The 13,904-nt window shown below is 40.7% G+C and overlaps 1 protein-coding gene across 4 annotated transcripts in view; it reads left to right on the top strand.

Annotated features, from left to right (window-relative positions):
- The first annotated feature begins 25 nt into the window (after window positions 1-25).
- RANBP9 (RAN binding protein 9) overlaps window positions 26-13,904 on the top strand; it is a 40,176-nt gene continuing 26,297 nt past the window's right edge. For all 4 annotated transcript variants that reach the window (XM_065627806.1, XM_065627805.1, XM_065627804.1 and 1 more), the window contains exons 1-2: window positions 26-873; window positions 9,158-9,269. In XM_065627806.1, the coding sequence (XP_065483878.1) occupies window positions 435-873; window positions 9,158-9,269 (551 nt within the window). In that variant the 5' untranslated portion in view covers window positions 26-434. The remainder of the gene's footprint in view (window positions 874-9,157; window positions 9,270-13,904) is intronic.

The raw sequence follows: 13,904 nt of genomic DNA, 5'->3' as shown, positions 1-13,904 counted from the left end.
CGGCGGCGGCGCCTCGCGCCGGGGCTGGACAGAGCGCGCGCGCGCGCGCGAGACGCGAGGAGGAGAAGGAGGAGGAGGAGGTGCGGGGGAAGGCCAGCCCTGCCGCGGCGCCCGCCTCGCGCTCTCCGCCCGCCTCGCTTCCGCCCGGCGCCGCTGCTCTACCCGCCTCAGTCGCTCTCTCCGGCCGGGCCCGGTTCCGCCGCACCCCCGCGACGCCCCCCGCTCCCATCGGGTAGCTCCGCGGGCCGCCGCCACCGCCGTCGTCATCACACCCCCCCACCCCGCCCCCTTCCGACACGCTCCGGTTGGGGGTGACCCGCCGGCGGCCGCCTCGCACCGCAGCGCCCGGGCCTGCCCGTCGCTCCGCCTCAAGGCCCGTCCGGTGACAGTCGCGACCGCGGGAGGTGGCGGCGGAGGAGGAGGCCGGAGCCGGGATGTCCGGGCAACAGCAACAACAGCCGCCGCAGCTCCCCTTGGCGGCTGCCGCTCCCCCGCCGGCGCCGGGGATCCCCTCTGCCGCCGCCAACCCCGGCCCCGCACCGGCCGCCACGCTCTTGCTCCACCCGCCGCCGGCCACCGCTGCGCCGCCGCCACCCGCCGCCGCCGGCAGCGGGCCCGCGGCGACGGGGAGCGGCGGTACCGGCGCGGCGATGGGCCTGTCGGCGGGGAGCAGCAGCGGCACCAGCGCCCCGGCGCCCTTCCCGCACGGCGACCCGGCCCTGAACGAGCAGGAGAAGGAGCTGAAGCGGCGGCTGAAGAGGCTCTACCCGGCCGTGGACGAGCAGGAGACGCCGCTGCCCCGCTCCTGGAGCCCGAAGGACAAATTCAGTTACATCGGCCTCTCCCAGAACAACCTGCGGGTACACTATAAAGGTGAGGGCCGGCCCGGGCCGCCGCGACCCCCACCCGACTCGGCGGGGCGCGGGGGCCCTCCCTGGGCCGGGGAGCAGCGACCCGATCCCTCCGTCGGGCAGTGGGCACAGGAGTAACAATAACAGGAAATAACACACGCTCCTCTCCCTCTTCTCCTGTGTTTTCTGATAACCTAAATTGCCCGCAGCGTGGAGAGAAGGGTCATTTTTTTTTCCTTATTTCAGCTTTATTTTTTTTCTCCCCTCCCCCCGTTTCTGTCGCGGTGCCGGGGCGGGGGTGGGGGGGTAGCGCAAGGGGCCGCCCCCGCCTCCTTGTGCTTCTGGAGTGGGCATTATGTAAACTCTGAGACTTCCTCCATGGATTCAGGTATCACCAGAAGGTTTGGGTCTGAGGCAGGAGAATAAAGGAGAATCGGCATGACGTGTCCTGTTTATGGTAATGAGCAAGAAAAGAAGTGGCTTTTTTTTTTTTTCTCTCGGGGAGAGAAAGGGTTAAATGGAGTTAAGAGCAGCAAGCGCTAAGCTATTAAACACGGAAATGATGGGAGGGGAAAGCACAGAGAAAAACACAGTTTATTTTTAAACTGTGAAAAATGGAATTAAAGTCTCTGGTCTTGCCTAACTATTGTACAGACTACAGTGATTTCAGGGAAGGAATGACAATAGGACTTATATTAATAAAGGTGTTGTTATAACTTTGTGCCTAGGCTTTTCATAGTTAAAGTTACTGATTTTTCGAATAAAAGGTGAAAATCGGAGTGTGCATTTCTGTAAATCAGCAAGAGGCAACAGAAGAAAAACTTGTGTTGATTGTTATGAAATGTCGTGAAAACTGGAAACATAAGTGTACACTCTGACCTGAAAAAACACAGACACATCTGGTGTTCTAGGCCCAAGTCCTAAAGTAGAAGTGTTGTGGATTCAAAACCACTTCTGAGTTGGCTGTGAAGAACTGGATCTTTTGTCAGTCTGTAGTCAAATGAACGTAATGGGAGGGGGGAAAAAAAAAACCTTGGAATTACCCTTTCTCAGAGTTTACAGTGAAGAAATTCAAGTGAAATCTTGATAAACATGTTACTATTTAATCGGAGAAGGAAAACGGCGACACAAACACATGGCAGGATTTGGCTGCCATGAAAGGATTAAATGTACTCTCAGAGACTTTTTCTTTTTTTCCATAGAGAGGCCTTATTATTACATATAAAGTAGTCTGTTAAAAATTCTAAGTTTAATGCACCATACAATGATAATAAAGGAGGTTGATGACTACAGAGCAAGTTTCTGGGAGGCACTGAGTGATTTAAGGACATGTTATTTAATACTCAACTTTGAATTTCCTGGCTTTTGTTCAGTGTTTTATGACCTTGTATTTTTAGAAGCATTTTGTATTTTGTGGTGCATAGTGGTGGCATCGTGGGGATTTTTGTTGGTTTTTTGTGTGGTTTTGTTTTTTCTTTTTTTGTTAAATCATGGCTTTGTGGACATCAAGTCTAGAATTTAGAGAACCTCTCTGATCTGTTAGTGTAACTGTAGAAGTATATTTTCAACCTTTATCTGTGCTATTCCTGTTTTTCCTCACTTCTCTCCTTTGTCTTGGTGTTAAAAAAAGAAACTCATTACGTCAAAGAAATTACAAGAGGCTCTGCATGTTTCTGAAGTATAGGTAACATGGGAAATACTATGGATAGTCTACCAGAAGTCAGCCAGTGCAGTTAGTAGTTTATAATAAAATACCTTTACTCTAGCTCTTAAATAATAGTAAGTGGTGAAGGTTGAAATGTTCCTAGATTAGTCCAGAGGACTGCAGAAAGGAGAGGTGCCAATATGACATGAATACACTTTTCATTCTCCTAACTGCAAATGGGAGTGGATGGCTTCTGAAGTGGCCTGTCTTTTCCACCTGGTAACAAAGGTGGCTATTAGGGCAGCCCCATGTATGAGTTACCAGCCTTGCACCTGGAGTTGCTAACTGGGCTAAGGAATGAATGGTGGCATGGCATTCCTACCTGAGAACTGGGGGGGAAAAAAACACTAAAACATCTGCTGCCTTTTCTCCCTCCTCGGTCCTTCAGCCCTAAGAACAAGATAAAAGGGAAGAAAATGAGGAGGTTCCGTGAGGAGAATAAGGGGAGGTAGCAAGTAAGAATGTGCTTAGCACTGTGAAATGTTGTTTCTGCAAGTCAGTTGCAAGTGGAGGTCTCAAAAGAAAGCATTCAAAATATCTTCTTGTGGAATACTGGCACGTTCAGTGCTTCTGAAGTTATCTAAGTAGTCATGGAAGGATGGTAGATGTTTTTGTTAAAAGGCAACTTGAATTGCACATTGAGCACAGATTAAGATCGGTTGTATTCTTAACCAAATACTCAGGGAAGGTAGAGAAGACAGATAGATTTGTCCAAAGAAGCCAGTAATCAAAAGCAGTTCTCACTATTTTCTGTTACTCTGTTACAGGTACCTTGTATAGTTAAGCTTTCTCTGCTGCCTTTGAAGATTTCTGGCTATAGAACTGTTTTTCTGGAGTAAACTTCCTTCTGTTTCTGACTGATAGGAGGCAGAAACTGGTAACATAAGTACGTTCTTTCCACTGTGGATGTGTTGGGGATACTTGCCTCTGAAAAAATGGATGGGGGGAACAATCACAGTGAAAGCTCTCAAAGTCATTTTTTTTTCATGTAACTAGCTTCATAATTTGAATGTGCTGACATATTGCGAGCAGTGATAATTTTCTTTCATTGGTTTGTGAGGTGCATAATGGTCCTCTCTATGTAATTTTGAAGATTCCTTTCATTTTCTTGCTTACCAGTGGACAACTTGTATGGGAACACGAGGTGCAGTAGACGTCTTTCTACCCATTGCAGCTGTGGTGCTTTGTGTACTGTGTTTCTGGACCTGGAGCTTTTTGCAAGAAGTCTAGAGAATGCTTAAAAAATCAAAACTGCCACAAAACCAGGCATTGATCAAGCAGCGATTTAGTCTGTTTACTTAATTCTCTATATAGTGTTCTATAGGTGCTCTTCTGCATTGTCTCTCAGAATCATGGTGTTACTTGAAAAGGAAAACATATGTGGTGAGGTTCTTGAAGGGAAGATGCATTGACTGGTGTGGTATTTACCAGAGGAGCCTAATTTCTTTCCACAGTGAGCTATTCTGTTATGCTTCTACAAATTCTGACTCTTGATTAGGAAGCTTTGTCAAAGTCTGGGTGTGGAATACATACACACTGGCATCAGTGATACTGTAATATATTAAAGGCTATACCCGCGCGTATTTTTGTGGTTTTAGGTGGACAGACGTACATTTGTGTGTTGCTGCCAGTTAGCTATGCAAACTTACAGAAAGCTAACACTATCTTGGTGACTGTTGTTCATGGTGTATATATATGTAAGGGAGACATGAAAAACAGTATCGGACAAAAATGTATGTAATCTCAATTGTAATATTGACAGCTCTGAGCTGTACGTAAGTGGTAAAGAAAGCATAAGGGTTCAGACAAGTGTGTGCCACACGTAAAGCAGTTACCACACAAACTATGTAGCTATTAAGACATCTTTTAAAATATTCCTACATATTTCTAAAATATTCAGAATTAACACATACATCTTGTTGAAAAACGGTGATTTCATAAATGCTGTATGTAATGTGAATGTTCCACTAGACAGACTAGTTGAGTTTCCAGCAGATAACAACCTATACCATATAGTATAAGGAGATAAAAATACAGACTCAATGCAGATTCTAACTATGAAAGAAACTATATAGAGAATTAAGTAAACAGACTAAATCATTATTGATGAAATAATGGAAAGTCCTCTAGTAACTTCATTTAAGTTAGTCTTGTGACGATTGTGCAAAATAAGCTGATGAAAGTTATACAATTTTGAGGCAGCTGCCACTGTGTGAACTTTTTCTAATGTGTCACAGGCCAGGAAATCTTAGCCGGACATTTATTTACACTGAAGTTTCCTTTGAACTGCCTCTAGTGCCAAACTAATAAAAATATATTTTCTATAACAAACAGGATTCTGTAGTAATAGTTCTGTGTTGTCATTCAGTGATATAAAGATGGCATCAATTTTTCTGGCAGAAAGCACTTGAACTACATTCAGTATAGTACAGTATGCATGTTTTGGGCACCTTTATAGCTCAGATGTCTTGCTTTTTTAAACTGGAGAAAAAGTTGAAGTAAAATCAGTAATTTGCGCATGTGTCTTTTTCTTGTCTCAGTGAAACTTTCCTAATGAATTCAATGGAAGATTAGGCTGTGATTATTTTATTTTTGGCAGTGTGAGCAGGTCATTAAACCACCTGTTGGAAATAACTGCAATTCAGTTTATGTAAACTTCATTTAAGGATTTGAACTGTATAAACACGCCTACCTTTGTCTAGGTAGACACTCCCATTGACTACTTTTGGACTATTTGGGGCATATGCATTACACACTTAGATTTAGGTTCAAAGATTCTATTTTTGAAAGCTGAAATGGCTTCTCCAAAGATGGTTTTATCTGAATCTGCTTTTTTGAAGCAGGTGGAATTTAAATTTAGATTAATTTCAATTTAATTTTGCTAAAGGACTGATGATACTACTTTTAGTAAGAATAATCAGTGTGAATAAGTGCTTAAAAAATAAAGCTTTAGTCCTTAAGTATGGTCGACTCATGGTGGTTAAGCGCTTTTAATGAAAGCCCAATTGAAAACAATTCTGTTAATTGAACTTCCCTATGATCTGGTTTGCAGAGTAAAGTTCAAGCTTTGTACACCTGTTTTCCCTTTTCTGTCCCAATGCATCTGTTTGCAGAATTCTCTTTTTAGTGCTGAAAACTATTAATTTTTAGTGTTGTTTAATACATACTATAAAAATATTCTTTTAAGTACTTTAACTATAGCTTGTGACAATGAACGAGGTCTATTCAGGGAATGTGGGGCCTTGTTCTCGTGAGCTACTTCAGGCATTTGGAACCTCCAATTCAATAGCTCAGAGCTGGGTGTCAAAGTTCCTTTTTATTTCCAAGCAAGGAAGTGGAGATTCAGGTTAGCAGAGAATGTGGCAGCAGTATATAATGTCAAGCTAATGGGCCACCCAGCTTGGTGGACATCAGTGACAGTGGCCATAAGTGAGTGCCTATAGAAAAATCTAAAAACATGTTGGGCATATATGGCGTACCTGTGTTTCCTCTCTCTCAGTTTCCAGCCATTTTAAGCTGAAAGACATCCTGAGCTGAAGGCAGTTTTTCAGTTAATTGCTGTTCTAGAAGCTTGCCCAGCATCCACTTCAACACTAGCATCTATAATATTCTTTGGTAAGAAATTCTGGAGTTCAACTACGTGTTCTGTAAAGAGCCTCTTGTTTTAAAGCTGGCTGATAACCAGTATCTCTTGACTCCTCATGTAATCCAACACAGCTTGGTAGTACTGAAAGTCTCAACTAGCATATTGAGACAATGTAGAGGTATTTGGAATGCTTGAAAGTAGTTAACTGCTTGATGGTGTTGAATTTGCTGTTAGGAATAGTAAGTGTGCGTAAGAGCAAATAAAAGCAGCATATAAAAGTAGTAAAATCTACAGGAGATTATATTAAAAGGACAGCAGTTCTAAATTTAGGGTGTCTTCTGCTTTAATGGGATGAAAGTAGTTTTGGGCACTGACTTCCCCAAGCATGTTGCTTCACCGCGTGAAGTGTTTGGCAATACTGGTAAGGGATCCTGTTACTTCTGCCCCTGTGTCGACCTCTCACTTGCAGTGTGACAGCTGTATGTGCCTGTGTTGTGAACTGGATCAGGGAACTGATCTGTTACTTAAAAAAAATCTGGTAGGTTTCTTAAAGCCCGATCAGCTAATCAATCTGGTTCATGGTATGTCCTTGCAAATAGCTGTCTGGATTGGGGAGGGGTTGGGAGAAGGGGACTAGTTTCAGGAAGAGGTGCTAAGAACACCTTAAATTGGTATTGTTTCCAAACACTTAGATGTGATTTCACAAAACAGTCTGCTGGGTAATAGATGTGCATTTTCAATAGTTTTTGGCTGGTTCCTACCACTTCAGTCTTCTATGTGGAAAACTTGCCCAAATAAGGAGACTGACTCAGACTGAAGCTACACAGATTGTCAAATGCATGGAGTAACCAAGGGAACTTCTTTGCAGTCTATTTTAAAGTAAAAACCTAAGGACATTTAAAAAGAAAGTATCTTTCCTTCCCCTCAACCCCCGCTCTAACTAATGCATCATTTAATCAGAGATATCCAAATTTAAGGGATCTCTCAGGAGTTTAATGTTCTTCCCGTAAAATTTTGGATGGCTTTTAGCTGAAGGATTTCTGCATACTTGGAAATAATAATCTAATTTATAGTGGTGAATTAGTGAGCTACTAGCACTTGAAAATTAAGCAAACTTTTGGAAACTGTAAGGTTATATACTTGGTTATTACCTTTATTGACACAGCCTGAGGAAATAGCTTAAAAATGGTCAACAGCAAAACATGCATGTTTTCTTGTGTATGGAAGAGTAAATTAGTCTTTTTTCCTCATATGAGACTTCTGAAAACAACATACAGAAGGTAGGTAATAAGCTTAATGTTGTAAAACCTGTGAGGTGATTGAAGGATCTTCACATAAAATGTTTAGTAATGACATATTGAAGCAAGTAATGCATTTGCACCCAGAGAAATAAAATAGTTGGCTACTTTCCTTAAGGTAGTAACGTGCTGAGGTGCACTAGTTACATCGGAAAAACTTCTTAGGTTAAACCTAATCTCAGTAAATGAAGAATTCATGCTGTGCTGGCAAAGTTTTGGATGCAGATGCAGCAATGGTGAAATGGAGAGTTCTTCTTGGCTGAGTATATCCTGTTAGGTATGAGATGGTTGGTGCTAACTCCACAGGCAGATAATCATTTACTGATTTACCAACATTTACACTAGAGTGCTCTGTATAGAGGTTCAGGAGAGTAGGCCAGCTGTGCCTCATCCTTCTGCCTGCCTATGCTGTCATTTTCCCACAGTTTCTTCCTAGTTATATGACCCAACTTGCTGCACGTGAGACATGATTAATCTGTTCCTGAGCAATACTTCCAGTGTTAATGTCACTGGAAGGAGTGAGGTTTTTGTTGTTTGTTTGGTTTGGGTTTTTTGGCATATGCAGATCAATTGCTGTGCAGATGCAGTAGGCTGCCTTGTCTGGACTGGAGGTGATGGCTGGAGTGCTGCAGCCCAAGTGATTCGTACAGCACACTGAAAACAGTCATCTCTTTTCATCATGCCTCAGATCCACGTGGAGAGTGGGCGTGGGATCTGTGTGAATTATTCTTATGGCAGTAACAATCTGTTCCTGGTTACCATATTATTGAAATACCAGTTGCAAGGATCCAATACACTTTCCATCTTGCTCTCCTTTCTTTTTTTTTTTTTTTTTAAACTGTCTTCTCACCCGATGTGTGGCTTCCAAACAATAATTGAGAGATTTTGGTGTGCCTGGGAGAGGCTGAGCTTGCTTGAGCAGGTTGCTGCTAAAGCAAGTGATCTGGCCAAAAACCTGCTTCCAAGTTGCCTTTGAAACAAAGGGCTGTGAAGAGGATGACGTGTTCAGAAGAGTTAGTCTTAGCGGAGTGCAAGTGGCTCTCAGGTTTACATTGAAAATCCCTGGAGTAGGTACAAGCTGGCAGTGGGCATTCTTCTTGTGGTGGAGCTTATACATAGTGAACCTTATACGAAAAAGGAGTAGGAGCTGCATTAGCTCAGTTGCAGGCTGTAATGCTTAATGCTGTCCTGAAATAACATTCAGAACATGGAAATGAATCGTGAGTTGTACGTTCTATATAATGGCTGATGTTTATTCTGAAGGACACTAGAATTAAAGTATCTTAACTTGGAGATTCAGAAGCACTAAGCATTAGATTAAACTCTATTATATCATGTTTCAGTCTATAAAAATGAGTAAGCCCTGTGCATTCGAGAAATCATACAGATCTTTCAAACCCAGGTGAGCTTTTGTCAATTATGTTACTTACTGTGGTGAAACTTTTTTCTAGTTTCCCTTCAAATAATTGTAGAACCTTTTAGAGTAGTATATCCAGAACTTCTCATAGCATACATAGTTGCAATGCAGGTGCCTACAATGAGAATGTAATTTTGGAAGAAAATATTCTAGCGTAAAAATGAGGCTGATTAGAATATTGTATATTGTTTACTCATTACATAAGCCTTCTGGTTTGTGTAGTTGGTATGTATATCTTTGAGTCATCTGCGATTGTCTAAAATACATTTTTATTTTGTTTTGAATGCAATTGTTTTTCAGGTCATGGAAAAACTCCAAAAGATGCTGCTTCTGTTCGAGCTACACATCCTATACCTGCAGCCTGTGGCATATACTATTTTGAAGTTAAAATTGTCAGTAAGGGAAGAGATGGGTAAGCACTGAGTCCATTATTAATTAATTATTACTTGAATACTGTCTTGCATCATCTTTCAGCCAACAGATGTCTTTGGTATCAAAACTTACTTTCATGTTTTACCACTGTTTATATAGCATAATTCTATATTCAAGAGAAGTTGCACTTTTGATATTTCATTGCTTTAATGCAGTTGATTGTGGTATATATGTACACTGATTTGTCGACAATAATAAACACCATAACAGCATCTTCTTATTTTCTCTTTACAGAGAAGTTAGGGTTTGAACAACCATAGTTTGACTTGACTTTTACCTTTATAGGTGTTATTTTTTGACTATATAGCTTTACAGACTTACGTGAAGTTTTTAGGGTGTGCAGCAGACCAACCTACCTCCTCAGTGCAGTCTTTTCATGGATGCGGTATCAACTTTAAAACAAAGTTATTCTTAAGGCTATTTGTTGGTGAACAGTAATAAGAATAAGGGAAAATGTTCTGAATAGGTGTCTGGGAATTTGTCACTCTATGGTAGGAACAAGAGTTGAGTGAATGCAGCTGCTGCTTCCCAGAATCTGTCTGAATTATGAATTTGTTAAGTCCAGGTGATACCATGATTTAAGTCTACTGGGGTAGATATAATCTTACCTGGAAAGTTCCGAAGTGCTAATGAAATCTTTGCAAGACCACTTTAATTCCTTTTCATCTTTCACTGCTTTTGGTAGAGGTTGTGTCTTAGTCCTGAGACATTAATTATGTTGCCTATGTAGTACTACATAAGGAATTCTTTCCAATGTGCTGTACTATGTACTGTGGTCCTACTTCAAGGTTCTGGTCAGGATTGAATGTTGTTGTCTGAGATACTATGCAAGCACATTGCAGATGGTTATGTCCTGTTGTGAAAATTAGTTTTGAGAGAAAGGAGGTATGTCATAGCTCTTTGGATGAAATTCAGTATCTTCTGTCTTCAAAAGAGTAGCCTCTCAATACTGCTGCTGCCTTACAGGGGCATTTATGAGTTTGTTATCAGTTCTATTCCCAACAGTTATCTCTGGGAGATTTCTTTGCTGTGAAAAGCTTATGTCTGTGTTTGCTTTTGTCACACCATGAACACCTAATTGTTTTTATGTCGAGAAGATAGAAATTAGTGTTTCAAGTAATGTTTTGCTGTAAGTTTTAGGAACACACTTTGTGTGGGTTGGTGTCGGTTTGTTTTTTTTTTTTTTATTCCTTAAACATTTTTTAAAAATTGGCCTGCTGCTCTCAGTTAAGGAGAGGTTCTTATTATGATTTGATAGTGATACATATGTCTATTCATTAAATGTATTTCTGCCTGCTTAGTATGGAAGTTAGCTGTTTTGAAATAGTGGATTTCAAAAAGTGTCTGTGTGGTGGATATAATTTTACATAGCTCCTCTAACACTTTACCTTACACCTCTCTGTGTTGCTTTTTAGTAATTTCTATTTTAGCAGGCCACTCAAGGCAATCCTACAAAAGTAGAAAACACCTTTGAATAAAGTGTTTCAAGGTTTTATAGTTCAAATGGTTATTTGTGAGGTGTACATAGCAAAGACTTGTGAAGTTGCTTGCTGAGATAACTGAAAAAAGTACCCCTCTAATTTTTTAAGCAAATGTTAATACATATGGCCTTGTCCTTGTTTCAGCCTTGTGACCTTTTTTTAGTGTCACTTCATAAAACATTAGCTGCATAATGAGCTGAGATGTTAATTTTGTCATCGTATAAAATAGTATGAATGCTGGCAAATACTGTGACCAGAGCCAAATGCAAATGTAGGTTAGCTGGTGAAGAGCAGGAGCCAACACGTGGAGCCTCACTGGACATGATGTGTGTATCTCTAGACCCTGTTTTTAGGTCCAAGAGGTCTTTGCCTGGATGCAGTGTGAATCTCTTACGGTTCAATGTTACACTGCATTCAAACTAATAAATTCTGCTGTAATAAGTAAACTGGAGAATTTAATGCAGAGATCTCTAAGTAGGTCTACAGAAACCATTTTGTGTCAGATAGAATTAATTAGTTCTTTCTCATTGCCTGTTACATTTCACCTGACTTGCTCCAGGTATGTTTTTACCAGGTTTTTTTCTTCTTTGCTTGATGTCTTGTAATAGGAACAAAGTTCAGGAAGACCATATCTGTAGAGGACCAGCATGTAACTAATAGGGTCAATTAGTTAAAATGTCTTACTGTTGCAAAAGCATCTATTCTCAAGGCCTTGAGCCTAGCTGTGGAAGCACTATAGCTGTATCTTATAGTACTATTTAAAATAAATCCTAGACTACCTAAGGCAACTTAGATATCTATCTGCAAGCTGAAGTACAGCTTTCAACTTTCATAAATGTCAATGGGTAATTTAGTGGTGTTTATTTGGGGTTCCCTTTGGTAGTGGCCTTTACTATTTATATATATATATTTTAATAAACTCAGAATAAAATATTTAGTCTGTGTACTATGCTATAGGGGCAAGTCTAACAGCATTCTTGTTTGTGTGCTCTACTTAGCACGACTTCCCTCAAATCATCAAAAACTGTTTACTAAAAACCTAGTCTAGGAGATGTGGGTTTTTGTACTATTGTAGCACTTGGTGGCACTCTTCCTGGAATATGATCTTGCATATCTCAAAGTTGCTGGGCAATTACAAAGATTATTTTCCTCCTCTGAAGGAGTGCAGCTCTTTTTAGTATAGGGCATGGCTTCCAGTATGGCTTGTCACAGCTCTCTGTGAGAACAGCATTGGTTTTGTCACACTAGTGATGTAGGTTGTTTAGTTCTTTACGTATTTGGGGGCTAACAGTAGATGTAGGAATTTCAAGGTGCATGATATGTTAATTTTGCAGATGTTTGTGATGGTCAACTTCTAGGCATTATGGACACATCAAAGAAAGCATGAAATCAGGCTTACTAGGAAGTAAGAAATGGATGTGGAGCTTGGGTGTTGCAGAGCAGGTGAACAGTGAAGTTGCTTTTTGATATCTCAATGAGAGGTGATTGGGCCACACAGCAACTAATGGTAGCAGATGAGAAAAAGAGAAGTCAGAATTGAGGTTAATAAAAGTGATAAGGTTGAAATATCATTCAAACAAAAACTGTCTTGGTGTTTGTACAGTGTTTGGCATGAAAAGTCCCAAGGTCTTTCATGTGCTACTACAGTACAGCTGTGTGAAATAATTACCTTAGATATTTAAAAATTTTAGTTGAAAGTGCTAACCGGCTGTCATGTTGTGCTCTAAATATTTTCTGTTCTTTACGTCTTCAATTTTCTTCATTAATTTCTTTTCTCCTTTTGCAGTTCGAGGACCGCTATTTATTTACATTCTGTTTTTATACTCTCTTACTTTGTTTTGTTTGGGAACATTGTGGACAGTGATGTGAGTGATTGGAGATGATAACAGTAGATGAGTAATGGCTGTAAGAATGGGGAAGTGTACTGAGGTGATGGCTAGGAAGCGTGGTAGGAAGAAAAGTATTAACTGCAATAAATTACAGCTGTATCTCTATTGAAATCTCCAGTTAATTTAAAAATAAACACACACATATATGTGTGTCAGTTAAAGCAGAGTATTGCAGCAAGTGCTGTGAAAAATTCTGATGTGACTTAGGAAACTAAGCATAGTTGTAGGTTTAAGTTAAACTTTTGTAAGCTATTAATGCAGCCCTCATTTGTAATTTACCTATTAGAGAACTAGAAGTAACCAGAAGTAACATATGTATGTTGTGTTCTGTAGTTTCTTAATACAGTACTCAAGGGAGTGAGAATGACATGGCACTGTCATTTCAATACAACTCTATTTTTAGTTTCATCTAAATTTCTTGAATAGGAGCTTAATTAAAGCAAACTACATTGACAGTCTAGGAATGGGAATGAACAAGAGTGTGTGAAGTCCCATGGATTTGTGATTTGGAGTTGTAAGCCTTAATCTCTAAATCTGTTACAATATTATACTATCCCCTCACTTTACAAAAAATGATCACCATGGTGGCCATTTTCTTCGCTACCTAAGTATATCCAAATGAGACTTTTTCCAGTCTCTCTCAAATCTTGCTTTCAGTTTTCTTGTACTACATTTTACTGAGTGCAGTTGTGCTTGTCTTTTACATATTTAGGTCCTCTGGCTTTGTGTAAAGAGGAAATGCGTCTGCTTTACTGTCCCACAGTTAATATTTTATTTCAGATGCCAGTTAACATTTCCCTCTTTTACACAACTAAAGATACTTGCATGGTACTGACATAGCGTATATAAACTACAAGTCCCATAGCTTTGTGCTGTTGCTGTGTGCATCCTTCTTTAACGGTGAAGGGTCGTCTATAGTTTCTCTTGGTTGAGAGTCTGTGAGCTTTGCTGTAGCCTTGGGTTGCACGCTTTGGCATTTCATACAGGGCACAAGCATTCTCCGGTTCTGCTTTCCAAGGGGCTGTCTCAAGGATATCCACTGGCTACCTGCCTTTCAGAAGCAAATAACCTTCCATTATTTCATGTTATAAACAGCTTACGTGTGAGCGATTTTACTGAGTGATCATCCATTTCTACAAGAATTTCAGTCTTAGGCTTGTTGGTTCTTGTAATGAATCTCTTCCAGTCAGGGCAATGGGTTTTAAATGTTTACAGTTCTTACTCTAAACCGTAGTTTGAAGACTT

Source organism: Caloenas nicobarica, chromosome 2 (genome assembly GCF_036013445.1).
Source record: "Caloenas nicobarica isolate bCalNic1 chromosome 2, bCalNic1.hap1, whole genome shotgun sequence".
In the NCBI taxonomy this organism is placed as follows: Eukaryota; Metazoa; Chordata; class Aves; order Columbiformes; family Columbidae; genus Caloenas; species Caloenas nicobarica.
This window is presented reverse-complemented; position numbering and strand designations above follow the sequence as displayed.